This window comes from Sapajus apella, unplaced genomic scaffold (genome assembly GCF_009761245.1).
Source record: "Sapajus apella isolate SASKATOON/1434 unplaced genomic scaffold, GSC_monkey_1.0 scaffold11, whole genome shotgun sequence".
In the NCBI taxonomy this organism is placed as follows: domain Eukaryota; kingdom Metazoa; phylum Chordata; class Mammalia; order Primates; family Cebidae; genus Sapajus; species Sapajus apella.
Window position 1 is genome coordinate 27,470,561 of NW_022436951.1, and position 19,885 is coordinate 27,490,445.

At 44.7% G+C, this 19,885-nt stretch overlaps 1 protein-coding gene across 3 annotated transcripts in view; it reads right to left on the reverse strand.

The window, feature by feature from the left end:
• Positions 1 to 12,740: 12,740 nt before the first annotated feature.
• TRIO (trio Rho guanine nucleotide exchange factor) overlaps positions 12,741 to 19,885 on the reverse strand; it is a 368,044-nt gene continuing 360,899 nt past the window's right edge. For 2 of the 3 annotated variants that reach the window (XM_032279085.1, XM_032279087.1), the window contains exons 55-57: positions 18,420 to 18,620; positions 15,705 to 15,843; positions 12,741 to 15,074 (exon numbers count right to left, since the gene is read on the reverse strand). In XM_032279085.1, the coding sequence (XP_032134976.1) occupies positions 14,532 to 15,074; positions 15,705 to 15,843; positions 18,420 to 18,620 (883 nt within the window). In that variant the 3' untranslated portion in view covers positions 12,741 to 14,531. The remainder of the gene's footprint in view (positions 15,075 to 15,704; positions 15,844 to 18,419; positions 18,621 to 19,885) is intronic. The other variant, XM_032279088.1, reaches the window with a different exon arrangement.

The following is a 19,885-nucleotide window of genomic DNA, read 5'->3' on the forward strand; positions in this document are numbered from 1 at the left end:
GATGATCTGCCCGGCTTGGCCTCCCAAAATGCTGGGATTACAAGTGTGCGACACCGTGCCGGGTCACACCTGCATGGTTCTAAGACCTCCTCTCATGTCTATTTCCTATTTTGTGCATTTGGCCATAAAATTGAAAACGGAAATCAAGGAACACTAACTTCCTTCCACCTTTGGCTCACCCACTGTGATAACTGCTTGGGAGAGCCTAGTGCTGGAGGTAATTTTCATGTTTACAAAAAAAGTGATACTTTGCATCTTTTCTCTTTTGGTGTAAACATTTAAAAATAAATATGGAAACCAGGTCATTAACATATCTTAACAATCCAGCAGTGTAGGCAATTCTCAAATTATCAACCGGGTGTGTCTCGGAAGCCTGTTTTAATGTCACTGGTTCTGACATACGCTTTCCTGTAGATGCACACTAATAGAAGATAAATGTAGTCATAAAGACCAGTGGAACAGAATACAGAGCCCAGAAATAAAGCCACACACCTACGACCATCTGATCTTTGACAAAACTGACAAAAACAAGCAATGGGGAATGACTCCCTATTCAATAAATGGTGCTGGGATAACTGGCTCGCCATAAGCAGAAGATTGAAACTGGACCCCTTCCTTAGACCATATACAAAAATCAACTCAAATGGATTTAAGACTTAAATGTAAAACCTAAAACTAAAAAAACTCAGGAAGACAAGCTAGAAAACGCCATTCTGATCACAGGAACTGACAAAGATGTCAAAACAATGGCAACAGAAGCAGAAACTGACAAATGGGATCTAATTAAACTAAAGCACTTCTGCACAGCAAAAGAAACTACCAGCAAACAGACAACCTACAGAATGGAAGAAAATATTTGCAAACTATACAAACAGTTGCAAACTGTTAATATATAGTAGACCTGGCAAAGGTCTAATAAATATCCAGACTCTATAAGGAACTTAAACAAATGTACAAACAAAAACCAAACAACCCCATTAAAAAGTGGGCAAAGGACATGAACACTTTTCAAAAGAAGGCATATATGCAGCCAACAAGCATATGAAAAAATGCTAAATATCACTAATCATTAGAGAAGTGCAAATTAAAACCACAGTGAGATACCATCTCACACCAGTCAGAATAGCTATTATTAAAAAGTCAATAAATAACAGGTGCTGGTGAAGCTGTGGGGATGAGGGAATGCTTATACACTGTTGGTAGGAGCGTAAGTTAGTTTAAATTAGTTCAAACATTGTGGAAAGCAGTTTGGCAATTCCTCAAAGAACTAAAAAACAGAACTACCATTCGACCCAGCAACTCCATTTAACTGGGTATTTACCCAGAGGAATATAAATTGTTCTGCCATAAAGACACATGACATGAATGATCACTGCAGCACTATTCACAACAGAAAGACATGGACTCACCCTAAATGCCCACCAGTGACAGATTCGATAAAGATAATGTGGTACATATACACCATGGAATACTATGCAGCAATAAACAAGAAGGAGATTGGCTGGGCATGGTGGCTCATGCCTGTAATTCCAGCATTTTGGGAGGCTGAGGTGGGTAAATCATGAGGTCAGGAGATCGAGACCATCCTGGCCAACATGGTGAAACCCCGCCTCTACTAAAATACAAAAAAAAATTAGCTGGGCATGGTGGCACATGCCTGTAGTCCCAGCTACTTGGGAGGCTGAAGCAGGAGAATCACTTGAACCCAGGAGGTGGAGGTTGCAGTGAGCCAAGATTGCGCCACTGCACTCCAGCCTGGTGACAGATCAAGGCTCCGTCTCAAAAAAAAAAAAAAAAAAAAAAAAGAACAAGATCATATCTTCTGCAGGAACATGGATGGAGCTAGAGGCCATATTCTTTGCAAACTAACCCAGGAACAGAAAACCAAATACTGCATGTTCTCACTTATAAGTGGGAGTGGAGTAATAAGAGCCAGTGAGTACAAAGAGGGAATTTGAAGAGATACCGGGGCCTACTTGAGGGAGAAGGGTGGGAGGAGGGAGAGGTTCAGGAAAAATAACTATTGGGTACTATGCTTAGTACCTGGGAGACGAAATGGTCTGTACAACAAACCCCCAACATGAGTTTGCCTGTATTAACAAACTTGAACATGAATCCCTGAACCTAAAATAAAAGTTTAAAAAATGTAATTATAAAGAAATGGATGGATTGGGTAAAACTGAGTAAAAGAGGTTTTTAACCTTCAAAAATGGAGCAGAGTTATATTCTGTAACTGATACAATTAATCCCTCCTGAATTTCTGTTACATATGCAGTAATTATAAATGAGGCAACTAGTTTTAAAGCCTCTACTCTTCTTGGACTTTCACAAGAGACACTGCCTTGCAAACGGGTTAACTTTCCCAGAGCAGGGAAATGCTCTGGGCAACTCAGCAGTCCTGAACACAAGCCCCTGAACTTCAAGAGGATGGCGGACATATCCCGAAAGAGAATCCCTGGTACAATTTTTGAATTGTAAATAAGAAAGGGCCAGTGGATAAAGATATTCATAGAAGCAAATGTTCTGTTGCTTCAAATTACATGAGAATTACGCTGTCCTCTGTCACCACTTGCTGTTGCCAGGGCAATTGACATCTGGACCTAACCCGAGCTTACTGCCTGCAAAGCCCTCTCTCTCTTTGCTTTTTTTCTTTTTTCTTTTTTTTTTTTTTGAGACACAGTCTTGCTGTGTCCCCAGGCGCCAGGCTGGAGTGCAGGGGCGCGATCTCGGCTCACTGCAACCTCTGCCTCCTGGGTTAAAGCAATTCTCCTGCCTCAGCCTCCCAAGTAGCTGGGATTACAGGTGCGTGCCACCACACCCAGCTAATTTTTGTATTTTGTAGTAGAGATGGGGTTTCACCGTATTGGCCAGGATGGTCTCGATCTCTTGACCTCGTAATCCGCCCGCCTCAGCCTCCCAAAGTGCTGGGATTATAGGCGTGAGCCACCATGCCTGGCTTTTCTGTTCTCTTAGAACTTCTGTTAGACAATTCATTGAATCCCCTCTTTCAGAAGTTATTTGAGTCCATTCTTTTCCCCTCTGGCCTTTGCATCCCCTCCGATCCTGCCTCATGGACAGCTCTGCAGTAAGTGGCTAGGGTCTGCCCAGGCAGCCATTGGTTCTTGATAGCCTGGCCAGTTCCTTACTTACCATCTCTCATCAGTTATAGTCTGCTGGATATTCTGGTCTGGTTATTGTGGAATAGTAGAAGAATATTCCTGCTGGTAGTTGAGTAAGACTTAAGAAATGAACCTGCAGAAAATGTACAAGACAGTGAAATGTACAAAGCGCTGACATTCTGACAGTTATTGGTTGTATTGTTTCCCCTTTCTATAACTGATACAATTGATCCCTCTTGAAAATAAGATCAAGCAGTTGTTTTATACCTATCTCAGGAAACCAACATCACATAATCCTAAAACTAGCAAATAGTAAAAGAAGCACTGATGCTGGATTTCTGCTTCTGGGAAATGGAATAGGCATACTTTCTCCTCTTCCTCTCACTCCCTATGAGAAACAACTCAATGTTATCTATGAAACCAACATAAGGAGACTCTGCAAGGTGAAGACAGCAGATCCGTGTGGGGCATCAGGGCTGAGGAACCCCAAGGATGGTGAGTTTCCTGGGGTTTCTTTCTGTCTCATATATCCCAGACATGGAGCTAAAGAAGCCAGCATGGGGAAATGCCACAGATGCAGACAAAAAAGGTCCAAACAAAACCTTGCTTTCATCAGACAAGGGCACAGGAAAGGGGCAGCCTAGCAAGGCAGAAAAACCTTTCGACGGTAATTGCTCTTCTCCCGCCACACAACACAGAAAAAAAACTGGCTCTCATCCTCACCCTGCCAGCAAAGACTAGTGCAGAGCCCAGACTTCCACCCTTGCCCAGCTGTAATGGGGCACCCCACCCCTCTGCCAACGTGGTGTTAGAGAAGGCCAAATAGGGGGAAGCAAGACTTTCATCTCTGCTGGGCAGTAACAAGACTCACCATCCCCTTTGTATTGGAGAGATTGCAGTTTCAGAAAGGACGAGCTGATCTTTCTCTTTCTGCATGCAGTAGGCCATAAAGATTCCTCTGGAAGGGATACTGACTGTCACCATACCAGAGCAAGAAAATAGCCTTTATCAACAGAGGCTTGGAATTGGAGGTGGCAATGAACCTGAATAAACACACTTAATGAAGTAACCCTTACCTTCCACCTGTCTTACGCCCACCCCCTCCACATATATCGACTAGTGACTCCCCTAGAAAATGTATTGCCTCAGCCAGATTTTCGTTTCTTTTTGAGACAGAGTCTTGCTCTGTCACCCAGGCTGGAGTGCAGTGGTGCAATCCTAGCTGACCACAGCCTTTGAGATCTGCCATTGCACTCCAGCTCAGATGACAGAGCAAGACTCCGTTTCAGGAGAAAAAAAAAAAAAAAAGGCCGGGCATGGTGGCCACTCCTGTAATCCCAGCACTTTTGGAGGCCAAGGTTGGTGGATCACATGAGGCAAGGAGTTCAAGACTAGCTCACTACAGCCTTGAATGCCTGGGCTCAAGTGATCCTCCCACCTCAGCCTCCCAAGGATCTAGGAACACAGATGTGTGCCAACACACCCAGCATATATGTGTGTGTGTGCATGTATGTGTATATATATATATTTTTTTTTGGGGGGGTCTTGCTATGTTGCCCAGACTGGTCTTAAACTGCTGGCCTCAAGTCATCCTCTTGCCTCAACCTCGCAAAGTACTGTAATTACAGGCATGAGCCACCATGCCCAGCCCAGATTTTCTTTGTCCTGTTATTTCTTCTTAGGTTTATCCTTCTTTGTCTAAAAAGCATAAAAGCATCTTGCTTTGGCCACTTGTTTGGACTTAAATCTCTTGCAGAGGTCCTCACATATATGTAAAACTAATAAAATTTGTTTACTTTTGTCTTGTTAATCCTCCTGGTGTCCATCTGGTTTCTAGAGCCAGCTGAAGAGTTCACTAGAACTAAAAGGAAAGGGAAGATTGGAGGCAATCTCTGGATCCACTACAACTGTGAGAATTTCATACCCAGCAAAACATATCCTTCGAGAGTGAAGGGGAAGTCAAGATACTCTCAAAGGAAGGAAAACTAAGAGAATTTGTTGCCAGCAGCACTGTCCTAAAAGAATGACTGAGTGAATTCTCTAAGTAGAAAGGAAAGGATAAAGGAATAATCTCAGAAAATCAGGAAGAGAGGAACAATGGGAAGAGGAAATACATAGATAAATACATTGTATTTTTCCTCTTTAGTTTTCTAAATTAAGTTTGATGGTTGAGGTGAAAACGTATAACATTGTGTGATGTGTTTCTAAATGTATGTGGAGAAAATACAGATGCTCCTCAACTTATGATGGGGTTGCATTTTGGTAAATACTGTAAGTTGAAAATTCATTTAATGTTCCAATAAACCCAATGCAAGGTCAAAAAATAGTAAGCTGGCCGGGTGTTCTGGCTCATGCGTATAATCCCAGCATTTTGGGAGGCCGAGGTGGGAGGATCACCTGACGTCAGGAGTTTGAGACCAGCAAGGCTAAAATGGTGAAACCCTGTTTCTACTAAAAATACAAAAAAATTAGCTGGGCATGGTGGCACACACCTTTAATTCTAGCTACTTGGGAGGCTGAGGCATGAGAATTGCTTGAACCCAGGAGGCAGAGGCTGCAGTGAGCCAAGATCGTGCCACTGTACTCCATCCTTGGTGACAAAGCGAGACAATATCTCAAAACAAACAAACAAACAAACAAACAAACAAACAAACCAACCAACCAACCACGTCGAACCACTGTTAAGTCCAGATGCTTCTTAACTTAGAATGGGCTTACTTTCTGATAAGCCAATCATAAAGGTAAAAATACAGTAAGTTGAATCCTAAGTCAGGGACATATGTATTTAAAACAACTACAAACAGGGAGGATAACAAGACATAGATGTAAGTTTTCTATATTTCACTCAAACTGATAAAATGATGACACCAGTGGGCTGTGATGAGTTATATATACATAATGTTATATCTAGAGCAACCAGTAAAGCTATACAAAGAAATATACTCAAAAACCGTAGGGATATATACTCAAAAACAGTATAGATAAGTCAAAATGTAATTCTAAAACATGTTCAGGCAACCCATTGGAAGGCAGGCAGAAGAAAACAGAGAAATGAAGACCAGAGAGAAAAAGATCAGAACAAAAAAATAAAATAAAATGGCAGGCATAAGCCCTAACTTACCAATAATTATATTACATGTAAATGATCTAAAAACACTAATTAAAAGACAGATGAGCAGAGTGGATTAAAAAACAGCACTCAACTATATGCTGTCTACAAGAAATTATACACAGTGATATAGGTATACTGATAGTAAAAGGATGGGAAAAGACATGACCTGCAAACATCAGGTTATTTTTAAAAAGTAAGTGTGACCATATTAATATCAAAGTAGACATCAGAGCAAAGAAAATTATTAGAGATAGGATGGGGTACTGCATAGTGATAAGAGTCAATTAACCAAGAAAACATGATAACCTGAGTGTGTGTGTGTCAGATAACAGAGCAGAAAAATATGTGAAGGAAAAACAGAGAAGTGAAAGGAGAAACAGACAAATCCAAAATTACAGTTGGAAATGTCAACATTCCTTTCTCTCAGTAACTGATTGAAGAATTAGACATGACATGATCAACTCCTTAAAATGTACAAATGATTGCAATTCACTCAATATGAAATTGATCATTTGAATAACTCTCTAACAATGAAGCAAATTGAACTCGTAATTCAAATCTCCACATAAGGCTGGGTGTGGTGGCTCACACCTATAATCCCAGCACTTTGGGAGGCCGAGGCGGGTGGATGACAAGGTCAAGAGATCGAGACCATCCTGGTCAACATGGTGAAACCCTGTCTCTACTAAAAATACAAAAATCAGCTGGGCATGGTGGCGCACGCCTGTAGTCCCAGCTACTCGGGAGGCTGAGGCAGGAGAATTGCCTGAACCCAGGAAGTGGAGGTTGCGGTGAGCCGAGATCGCGCCATTGCACTCCAGCCTGGGTAACAAGAGCGAAACTCTGTCTCAAAAAAAAAAAAAAAAAAAAAATCTCCACATAAAGAATTCTCTAGGCCCACATTTAATTCTTCAGGCCCACATTTAATTCTTCCTTAAGTGTTTGATTACACTGAAGAAATCTATCAAACATTTAAAGAAGAATTAACACAAATTACATACAATCTCTTCCAGAAAAATAAAGAGATAATACTTTCAAATTCATTTTATGAAGCTAGTTGTATTCTTATACTAAAACCAAAGATAGTATAAAAAAGAAAATTACAGACTAATATCCCTCATTAATATAGATACAAAAATTTTTTAACAAAATGTTAGCAAATACAATGCAGAAACACAGAAAGAATTATATACCATGACCAAATGGGGTTCATTCCAAGGATGCAAATTTGGCTCAATATTTGAAAATCCACCATATTTACAGGGTGAAGAAGATTACATGATTATATCAATTGATACAGAAAAAGCATTTAGCAATATTCAATACCCATTCATGGTAAAGACTCTCAGAAAAACAGGAACAGAGGGAACTTCCTCAACTTGACAAAAAGAGCATATATACAAATGTACAGCTAACATTGCCTTTAATGGTGAAAGACTGAATGTTTTCACACCAAACACTGGGAACAAGATAGAACTGTCTGCTCTCACCAATAGTATTTAAGATAAAACTACTGATTAAATGAAAACTCTAGCTAGTGAAATAAGGCAAGAAAAAGAAATAAAATGCATACTGATTGGAAAGGAAGGAATAAAACTTCCTATTTGCAGATGGCATGTTTATATATATAGAAAATCCAAATAATCTCTCAGCACTTTGGGAGGCAGAGGCAGGAGAATCACTTGAGGTCAGGAGTATCACTTGAGGTCAGGAGTTCAAGATCAGCCTGGCCAACATAGTGAAACTCAGTCTTTACTAAAAATACAAAAATTATCCAAGTGTGGTGGCACATACATGTAATCCCAGCTACTTGGGAGGCTGAGGCAGGAGGATTGTGGGGACCCAGGAGGCGGAGGTTACAGTGAGCCTAGATCACGCCACTGCACTTTAGCTTGGGTGAAAAAAAAAAAAAACCAACCCACAAAAAAAAAAAAAAAAAAAGAAAAAAAAAAGAAGAAAGAAAATCCAAAAGAATCTACAAAAAATACTTAGAACTAGTAATTTAGTTAAGCAAATAGGTGGGATAAGAGATGAACATTGAAAAATCAACTGTATTTCTTTCTTTCTTTTTTTTTTTTTTTTTTTGCAACAGTCTTGCACTGTCACCTGAGCTGGAGTGCAGTGGTGTGATCTTAGCTCACTGCAGTCTCTGCCTTCCAGGTTCAGGTGATTCTCCTGCCTCAGCCTCCTGAGTAGCTGGGATTACAGGTGCCCAACTAATTTTTTGTATTTTTAGTAGAGATGGAGTTTCACCACGTTGGCCATGCTGGTCTCAAACTTCTGACCTCATGATCTGCCTGCCTTGGCCTTCCAAAGTGCTCGGATTACAGGCATGAGGTACCATACCCGGCCACATCAACTGTATTTCTATACAGTAGCAATGAGTGCAAGATTAAAAATAAATATTTATAATTGTTTAAAAGAAGAAATACTTAGGCATAATTCTAACAAAACATATACAAGAACTTGTAATACTGATTAAACAAATCAAAGAAAATATAAATAAATGAAGACATACCATATTCATGGATTGGAAGTCAACATAGTAAAGATGTCAGGTCTCCCCAAATGGATATACAGATTTAATGCAATACATATAAAAATCTCAGAAAGATATTTTGTAGATATAAAAGCCTAATGTAAAATTTATAAAGGCAAAGGAACTAGATTAGCAGGAACAATTTTTTTTTTTCTTTTGAGATGGAGTCTTGCTCAGCTGCCCAGGCTGGAGTGCAATGGCGCATTCTCGGTTCACCGCAATCTCTGCCTCTCAGGTTCAAGATTCTCCAGCCTCAGCCTCCCGAGTAGCTGGAATTACAGGCATGTGCCACCACGTCTGGCTAATTTTTTTGTATTTTTAGTAGAGATGAAGTTTCACCATGTTGGTCAGGCTGGTCTCAAACTCCTGACCTCAGGTGGTCTGCCCGCCTTGGCCTCCCAAAGTGCTAGGATTACAGGTGTGAGCCACCATGCCCGGCCAGCAGACAGAATTTTGAAAAAAAATAAAGTGCGGGGAGGGGGCTGTCTACTTGCTTTCAAGACTTACTATATAGCTACAGTAATCAAGACTGTGTGGTATTGGTGGAGGGATAAATATATTAATGGAACAAAGTAGAGAAGAACCCAGAAATAGGCTTACATAAATGGTCCCAGCTGATTTTTGATAAAATGAAAAAAAGGAAGCCTTTTTAAAAACAAATGGTGCTGAAACAATTGCACATCCATATGCAAACAACAAAACCCTCAGCCTAAACCTCACACTTTACATAAAAATTAACTCAAAATGGATCATAAAGTATAAAATGTGAAACTTAAAAATGTTAGGAAAAGAAACTTACGAAGAAAACCTGAAATATAGAACTAGGCAGAGTTCTTAGACTTGACACCAAAAGCTTGATCCATACAAGGAAAAATTATTAAATCGGACTTCAAGATTTTTCTCTGTGAGAGATCCTGTTAAGATGAAGAAAAGACACATACAGAGTAGACAGCACATCTGCAAAGCATCTCTGTCAAGGAATTAGTATCTAGAATATATAACAAACTCTCAGAACTCAACAAGTAAAAACCAAACAATCCAACAGAAAATGGGCCAAAGATGTGAAGAGACATTTCCTGGAAGAGAATATGAAGATGTGCATATAAGCACATGAAAAGAGATTCAACATCACTGGCCAACAGGGAAAAACAAAACCACAATAAGATGTCACCACATCTTACTTGTCAGGAAGGCCACATTCAAAAAGTGACACCACCAAATGCTGGTAAGGAGGCAGAGAAACGGGATTACTTATACGCTGCTGGTGGGAGTGTAAAATGGTACAGTCTAGAACAGGGGTCTTCAACCCCAGGCCGCAGACCAGTACTGATTTGTAAAAGGAAAAATTACTGGTTTGCAGCCTGTTAGGAACCAAGCCACACAGCCTGAGGTGAGTGGCAGGTGATGAGCGAAGCTGGATCTGGATTTACAGCACTCCCTATCGCCCACATTACTGCCTGAGCTCCGCCTCCTGTCAGATCAGCCTGGGCATTAGATTCTCATAGGAGTGTGAACCCTATTGTGAACTGTGTATGTGAGGGAGCCAGGTTGCACAAGCATGAGAATCTAATGCCTGATGATGTGAGGTGGGACAGTTTCATCCTGAAACCATCCCCCTCCTTCTTCCCCATCCATGGAAAAACAGTCTTCTACAAGACTGGTCCCTGGTGCCAAAAAGTTTGGGGACTGCTGGTCTAGAAAACAGTTTGGCAGTACCTACAAAAATGTAATATGCAACCATATGGTCTTCCAATCGTCTTATCCCAGAGAAATGAAAACTTACGTTCATATGAAAATCTGTACAATGAATGTTCATGAAAAGTATTTCTTAACAACCCAAAGCTGAAAAAAACCTCAGATGTCCTTCAATGGTGAATGGTTCAGTTGTGGTACATCCACACTGTGAACTACTATTCAGTAATAAAAGGAAAAAAAAAAACTCTTGATACAACAATCTGGATTAATTTCCAGATGATTATGCTCAGGGAAGACACCTATTTCAAAAGGCTACATACGGTATGATTCCATTTAAATAACATTCTCAACAGGCCAAAGTTATAGAAATGGAGTACATATAAGTGGTTGGCAGGGGTTAAAGAAGGGTGTGGTGGCAGAAGGGAAGTGGGTATGTGCATAAAATGCCATCAGGAGGGTACTTGTGGTGGTGGAAATGCTCTGCATCTCAAGTGTGTCAATATCCTGGTTGTGATAATGTATGATCATGTATTTTTATCACAGGTGAAGAGTCAATTTCCTAACAATTACATGTGAATCTACAATGGTCTCAGAATAAAAAAGTACAACCTACTTTTATAAAAGTACGTAATATATAATTCTACTTAAAAGGCAAACATATCTATGAATGATAGAAATCAGAGCAGTGATTACCTTGGGAGGGAGAGATTAGGAAGGGGTGAGACAGACCTTCTCGGGGAGAATAATGGATAACAGAAACATTCTACAGTTTGCTTTGAGTGGTGATCACAGGCATATACGTGTATAAAAATTTACTGACTTGCATAATTTTCTGTAAGTTAAATCTTACATAAAGAAATATAAATTGGAGAATTGATCAGTTCCCAGAATTATTCCTTTTGCTACAATGGTCTCAAAAATGTACAGGAGAAAGGATCTTTTCTGTTAGTGGTCTAAGATGGTCTAATATTTATAGATATAAACAAGGTTATTCCAAAATGTATAAAGGCAAAGAACTAGATTAGCAGAAACAATTTGGAAAAAAAAAAAAAAACGGGTAAGTCCACTTGTTTTCAAGACTTATTGTATAGCTATAGTAATTAAGACCTAATCTAATCTAATAGATCATTGCTTACTATAAAATAAGGTTCATGATTCTGCTAAAACACTGATTTCCCCCACTTGTTATCGCTAAAGAGTATCTGAGTATTTAAAAGATTTATAACTAATAACCTGCAGAATGTAAAACATCTTGGTAATTGAGAAAAAAATCTAGTGATGATGACAGATCAAGCGTCTGGGCCTCTTTCACTGTGCACAGTGTGTTCTGCTAATCTCACAGGCAGAACGACTTCATTCAGCAAGTGTCCAGTTTAAAGGACACCATCACACAGCCCTTGCCTCCTTTGTGTTGCTCAGAAGGGTGGCACTGTGGTGGGCCAGGCGACTTCCCCTGGGGCAGGATGCTGTGCTAGGCAGGTAGAGCCCTTGAATTTCTGTCTCCTCCCAAGCCCACTGAGAAACGGGTACCACTGGGACTTGGGTGGGCACACACCTCAGGGAGTTAGCTGCCCATGTCCTGACTTATAGACTGCACAAATGTTCTTTCACATCAGCCTTCTATTCAGGATTTCAGCAAACAGACAAGGAAGAACACCTCTTCTTTATGGTATGTTGAACAATAAAAGTCATCAGCCCAGAAGGAAAGCCAGAATCAAGATGATATGGTCATTGGGAAAAATAACCTGCTATCAGCAGCTGGGCTGGCAGAGCTGTGGAGCTGCTTGGCTGCAGGTCCTGCAGGACTGGGTGGGCCCAGGGCCGAGACCTAGGCATGGCCACCCCTGGGGAGTCTTCTCCCAGGTGCAGGATCTTTGGTTTGTTCTTAACCAAATGAAACTGTTTCATTTCCTTGAATGTATCTGGACATTACCTTTGCTTTTCTGAGGCCAGGATGAAAAAGCTCTTCCCTTGCTCCAATTCTATGTTCATCAGCAAACGGGGTGGTTTAGCTATTCTAACCAAGACAAGCAACAGCCCCACTGTGCACGGTCAGTCGATATCCTGGCACATACCAGGGTCTTGAGTGTGGTGTCTATGAACTGCTCTGCAGGAGGCTGAGCAACTCCCATTTCTGAGTGTGTACAGAGGGTTCTCAATCCAGTACATTCTGCCACCTCCCACCCATGAGAAGCCTCTGCGTCAGTCTCTCCCTCAGCCATCTGTCTTTCCGATTCAACGGTGACCAATGTAAATAAAAAGCCTAACACAAAAATCAGGCAAATATGTTTAATTTTTTAAAATAACTGATGGCAAAATAAAATATTTACATCACATCATACTGTGTAAACATGTAAGGTCTCTGTACAAAGAAATATACATGCAAAATAATGTAAAAATTTAACTGAAATAATAAAAGAAACAATACACAAATAAAAATTATGAGGTTACGAATACACATCCAGTTTTGAATCCGATTTCTTTTAAAAAGTTTCTGTACAATTTTACAAGAAGAAACAAACAAAAACCCAACAAAAGAATAAATAAAACACATTGGAAGCTGCAAAGCTTAACTATGCCAGTTTATGGCTCAAGACTCAGGTGTCTGGCTGGCTTGGGAAGCAGGCTGGTCTCTTTTGTAGTGCAGTTCACACAAGAAAGATAAAAAGACATCCAAAAAACTTCAAGGGTGCCCAGAAATCCAGCCTCCTTGAGTTAAAAGGACTCCCCACACCAGCATGAATGCTGCCACAGTGACTCGGGCATTGGGTAACAGCCGCGGGGCGGCCAGTGCTTAATTGGCTTTTATTTCTTACCAAAAGCTCAAAACCCAGCCAATTTTTGTACAGAAAGTTGAACGTCAAAAAGTCTAAAAAGTAGTAAATGTCCAGACTGATTTTGGGAAAAAAAATAATACTTTGGCATTCTGAATAATAGCATAATAAATTTTAAAACATTACCCTATTATCCAGTTTTATATTCAGAGTATGAAATCACTTTTTACAGTCCTCAAAACCAACAAATTTCATGAAGAGTTAAGTCTCCTGGAACCGATGGCACAGGGCTACGACCCTACCCACCCACCCGCCAACCCCAACACACACACAAAACCATAAAGCTCACCATACGAAGTATGTGCTTTTTCTATATATTTATTACAGGTACAACAGAGGTCTTCATAAATAGTTGCATAAAATGTTAAAGCCACAACATTGCACATGATATGAAGTAAAACCAAAAAACCCCCGATGAGTGCATTTACAGTATTTTCATCTGACTGTGTACTGCTCAACAATCTGATTGACGGCTTGGGGCAGGAACAGGGGAAGGGGCAGTGGGGCAGGACCCAACCTGATGTCTTCACTTGATGGGCAGACCCTTGGACCCCCAGAGGAAGCCCCAGGCAGTGGGTGGAGGGTAGGTAGAGGAGGAAGGTGGGAATATGACAGACCGAAGGCAGGAACAGTCTTATATACAAGTAAGGCCTACATTTCATCAGAGCAAAACGATTCATTCTATTTTATGCAAAAGTTTGAGGTTGAATGCACGTTTCAGAAGCCACGTCTGGTGTGAGATGCACACAGAAGAGGCGCCTGGAAAAGCTCAGAGCAGAGTGGACTCTGAGCCCTAGACAAGGCCGTGGGAGTGGCCACCACCTGGGTGCGTCTTCCCGAGACGCACAGTATCTTTTGCTTTGTTCGTTACACCAGTGGTAGAACATAGGCATTTTGTTTCCTTGAATAAATCTTGAAAACGTTAAATTTGCAAAATTCTATTCATGTTTGTTTAAAAAAGTATCTTTTTATTTTTTGCAGAAACCTGAATAAAATACTGTGATACAGCAATGCGACCTCTGCCTTGGGCAGAGTCTGAGTGACGGTCCTCCACCCCAGCGCAGCTCGCAGCTCTGTGTCCAAGCACTGCTGAGCACAGCTCACTTGGAATGCAATTTCACACGATGAACATACCGGCAGCTGATCAGTTCTGTTTGCTTGTTTTCTCTTGAAAATTCAAATTAACAGCTGATTGGCAGGTGAAAGAGAATGAGAAAGAACTTCTGGATAGGTCAAACTCTAGGCAGAAGCCTGCTCTGTAGGAAGTTTTTAATGCTACGGATAGGTCGAACATCATTCTGGTGTTTGCGCCGCTCAATGAAGGAAGTCAGTCTGGACGTGTCGAGGACGCCCGTGCTCCTGCCGTTGCCCGCCTGCAGCCACTGCTCCTGGAGGGCCAGTGCAGCCGAGGGACGCTTGGCGGGGTCCTCCTGCAGGAGGAAGCACACAAACTCCTTGGCCTTCTGGCTAACTCCTTTAAAGTAGTCATCTGGGAAGCTAAAGTCTAAGCGGCAAATGTTCAGGCAGGTCTCTTCTATGCTGTCATCCAGGAAGGGGGACACGCCACTAAGAAGTACGTATGTGAGCACTCCAACACTCCATGTATCCGAGGTCAGGGAGACAGGGTTCCCGAGGATGATTTCAGGGGCCGCAAATTCAGGGTTCCCCAGTAACTGGTGGATGTAGTAGGTCGTGTTGAGTTGAACGGCATCTCCAAAGTCAGCCAGTTTGATGGTTGGCTTGGCTAAACTCTGATCCACCAGGATATTCTCAGGCTGGAAGACAGAGTACAACTGTCATTTTCACACCAGTCCAATCTTAAGCTTACTCATGATGATCGGTGGGACTCTATGGTGAGGTGGAAGGAATCCATGATGTCAACTAGGACAAGCCATTCATGTGCAAAGCAAGCTGGACTCCTCAGCTCACGGCCCAGGGTGAGGAGGAAGAGATGACCCAGCAGAGCTGGGACCCAGATCCACACAGAGGAGCTCTCTCTGGAGATCTAGGTCCCAAGTAGCCTATGAAACCAGGCAGCTTTATGAAGCTGGGTGTTTATTTTCCCTCCCAGCACTGAGGGGCATATTCTCTTTCCCGCCTAAGCTACCACCGTACCCCCTCAACACCCACTGGGCAAAACTCATGGGGACTTTCTAAAAGTGGTGAAAGGCTGGAAGGTCTTCAGTGTTTTACCCAGCGTGTTCCTGATCATGTGCATCACTGGACACAAACGGTTAGAAACAGATTAGCCATCAGTGTCCACGCTGCCCCATCCACCCTTTCTGCCCTTAGGTGCCTGCGGGCTCCTGGCCTGGGTTCAGAGGACAGGCTAAGAGAGGGCTCCATGTCCCACATGGCTAAGCTGGCATGCTCAGATCCCCCTTCACCTGCCCGGCCTCACCAACCTTTAGGTCCAGGTGTGCTATCCTGCAGTTGTGCAGGTATCGGACAGCTTCCAGAACCTCCCCCAGGTGCGCTCTGATCTTCCCTTCGGTGAGACTTCCCCATTGCACCACGCAGTCCAGGAGGCGACCCTGGTCAGCCCTAGAGGCAGGAACGAGTGACTGTTACGATGTGCTTTGCTTTAAAGACCTCTTCAGGCTGGTAAGAAGTAAACACGTCGGACCTGTCCCCTGCTATGAATGTTTCATCAGGATCTCAGGGCTGTGTCTCTAAGGCATGACTAGACAAGGAAGGTAGTTTTTGTGAAGCTCTGTTGGGAAGATGTGGGTGGGGAACAGGTGTCCCCATCTTAAGAGGGAAGCTGGGGGTAGAGCGGCACAGTCAAGGACCCAAACCCGCCTGTTGTGGGGGACGGTGTGGCCCGGCTGCTGGCAGTGCCAGGCACAGCAGGGATCCTGTGGTATCTGCTGAAGGAAGGCATGAAGCCACGCTTCTCGGAGCTGTAGTTTCCTCACCTGTAAAATGGCCACGGGAAGACTAACCGAGACCATGTAACCAAAGGCTGGCCAGGAGGTGACACAGCACATGCTCAGTGTTGGACTCAAAAGGCTTCCTCCTCTGAAACTGCTGTTCATACTAAAAACAACACTTACACAGCACCACCAAGTGCCAGGCGCTCAACGCCTTCTAACAACTCATTCAATCCCATGACTGTGGGACGCAGGTCTTACTGTACCAATCTGATACATGAGGACACTGAGGCACAGAGAAAGCAGAAAACTTCCCCACGGTCCCACAGCTCCAGAGTGGAGAAGCCAGGATTGGACTGCGGTGGGCTGGCCCTGGGCTCCCTCAACACTGGCTTATGCTGCTCTCTTTGCAAAACAGAAACTTGCAGGAAGATCAGCTGCCTGTCTAGTAATGGGGAGTAGCCAGTGAGAATCTAGGAATAATCTGTCCTGAAACGTATCCTCTTAACAGGACGGCGAGGCCAAACCATGCTGCTTCCCAGTGAGAAGAAATGATGGCTCAAAGCACTGAAATGTCAGTCCAGAAACGAAGGCCCTGTCAGAATCTGTGACAAGCACTCAAGCCACAGTCTTGTTAAAACTCCCCGGGGAAGGTGAACAGTGGCTGTTGGTCACCAGCCTCTGGAGCCAGAAAGGAGCCCTCCCGGGTCCCGAGGCTCCCAGGCCAGGCCTCGGCTTGGATGTTGGCTCCTTCACACACATCGCCCCATTTTGGCCCCACGACCACCCTCTGAAGGCGATGAGACTTTTAAGGATATCCAAGGTGAGAAATGAGCCAATGAACGGGAGGGCAGGGACTGAGACCAGGCCAGGTGTGGCCAGGTCCGGCCCGTGGATTTCCTCTCCGTACACGCTGCTCAGCCTCGGGAGCGCCCCGCCGTCTGCCCTTCTGCCACAAGATGTGTTTTCTGTTCTTGGGAGAGGGGCTGGGAGCAGGTGCTCATGTTCTGGGGGAGGTTGTGGCCATGTGGCCATGGGTGGGAGGCCTTCCTGGGCATCCACTGTCACCCAGGGCACCTGGGCTGCCCGAGGATGGTGGTAAGGCTGCATGTGGGGCCACCAGGGACCCTGTGGCAGCCTGGCCCTAGGAAGGGTGTAGGGGGAGGCATTTGTAATTTCTTCAAGGAAAAAATGACAATAACTACGACATCAGGTACAGGGCCTGGAGGGAGTTCCTGCGGGTGTGGGGCTCTGAACTCGAGTCCGCCCCTAGACAACCCCATGGGGGCACCCTGCTAATCCTATCCTTCCCACTAAAGAAATTTCCAAACCAGGGCAAAAGGTTTTACCCTTCCCTATGGAAAAGCTGTAAATACAAGTAAGTGTATAAAATGACTCCCCGCAAAAAGGAGGAATCGACACTTTCAAAGGTAAATGCACAGATGTTCCACAGACGTCAGACTGCTCCAAGCTGGGGGCCTCATGCCCTGACGTTTGGGGTGGATGAATCAGTGAGGGTCATCCCCGCCTTGTAGGAGGCTGGACGGCGTCCCTGGCCTCCGGCCACTACCTGCCACTCTCAGCCTGACCTCTCCTGACATTTCCTCTTGAACCCACCCCCAGATGAGAACCGCACCTCTGGGACACATGTTTCAAACTCTTTTCTTTACGTGACTGAATCATTCTCTGATCTCACACAGGAGCCCAGTAAGTACAACAGGTACCAGTGGGGCAACTCTGGTTGGTGTTCTGGCGCCCACTCTGTGGAGGACATTCTGTGGGGAGATGCATCTTACCCTCCCATCCAACTGGCCTTCAGTTGGCCGGAGGCCTGAGGGACAGCATTGATCCAGGGTGAATAGCCAGTGACGGACCAGCAGGACCCTGCACAGGCTGGGGGTATCAGGTCAGCCTCCAGCCACTACGGGGGCTTGGGTTCAGCATCAGAGACAGCCTGGCCTCTTGGGACTTTCTGAAATGGGGAAGGTCCTCTGGGTTGGCTGAGTGTGTCGGGCGTTGCAGCCCAGGAGTGACTGCCCCTCATCAGGCAGCCCTGCTGAAGACCACACTGCTTTCTGCCATTACTGGAAGGCTCAAAAACTGCAGGCTCTGACAGTGAAGATGTGTTTTAGTTCTGGGTTTAATTCTAAAAACCCAGTTTCTATCCTTAGAGAACAAACAGGAAGAACCAAACCCCCTGAAGTCGAGGCAGAGGCCTGGGAGGAGGGAAGGTCAGGTGTTACGCACATTTCCAAGACCAGGACGTAGCTGGTGGGGGTCTCAAAGGTGTCGAGGAGGCCAATAAGCAGTGGGTGCTGGAGGCTCTGCAGGATGCCAAGCTCATGGGTGACCTGGTCGCGCTTCATCAACTTCTTGTTCACAAACTTAGTGGCCACTGCTCGCTTGGTTCCTTTCTGATCACATTTCTTCACGACAGAGAATCTGCCCCTGTGAAATATGTACAGAAGACCATTTGCAGAGGCTGCTGAGGCTGAGCACGGAGAAAGACTCTGTTATCCAAAATGGACTGGAAGTGTGGCGGCCCAGCCCTGTCTGCAAGCCCTGCTCTCCCAGCCACTCCATGGAGGGGCTGTGGCACCATGACTGTCCCTCAAATCTGCCCTTGTCCCAGCAGCCACGCGATTCTGCTGGTCCTCACTCCCAGGCAGCCTTCGTCTCCTCACATCGGCGGCTGCTTCCCTGGCACCGCATGTGGTGGGAGTGACAGGGCGAGACCTCTGAGCAGAAAGCTGGATGTCTGCTTGCGCCTCCTGTCAGCCACCCTTTCAGGTATGTTTGCAGGGGGCATCTGCTGTGGTCACTGCCTCAGCCTCGTCCCCGGGGGTGTCAGTGTGGGGCAGCATGAGGACCCTGGAGCTGCACCCATGGCCCACTTCTGAGGCCCTGGCCACTCTGCAACATGATCTGGATGAGACCTTGGACCTTGGGCAGGGGCCTGGGTGGGGGCCGGCTGTGTGGGTAAAGGCTACAACTTTGCCTCATCTCCCACCCAGAGGCGGGGGCTGCTCCTCCCCTTGAATCAGGGCTGCCCAGGGCCGACTTGGGCCCATAGGATGTGGAGGACGTTGGTCGTTGGTTTCTCAGGCTGGGCCTTCAGAGGCCTTGATGCTCCTGCTGTTCTGGGATGCCACTGTCCTCATGTGGGGAGGCCTAGGGTGAAAGTCCATGCAGAAAGAGACCAGCGTCCCAGACAAGGCCTCTGACACGTATGGGGCATGGTGTGCCAACTGACCAGGCCAGGAGAGGCCAAAAGAACAATGGCCCCATCTGCCCACCACACTGGAGGAAGGCACATGTCACCACTGTCCTAAGACAGCAGGCGCTGGTGTGACTTTCTATGCGGCCACCGACAACTGACAGAGACATCAGCAGGAGCCATGTGACCAGTTATGGCCTCAGGAATGAACGCCAAAGGGTGCTGCTGGCTGGAGTTTCCCAGGGAGTTCTTAGAAAGGGACAAAGGAAAGCTGTCACGCCCCTTTGACCTCGCTCTTCCTGCCACATGGGACACAACACCTGGATTTGAGTGTGTGCTGTGTGCCCGGAGGCAGGGCCAGGAGCTGCGCTGTCTGATGGTGCTGCTGGGTCACCCCTGGCTCCCCTGCCCCTTGGGAAGAGAAAGAGCTCCCTGGATGGGGAAAGCTCTCTCTCAAGCTTGTGCAAGAGGACCCTGATACTCCATCCAATTTTAC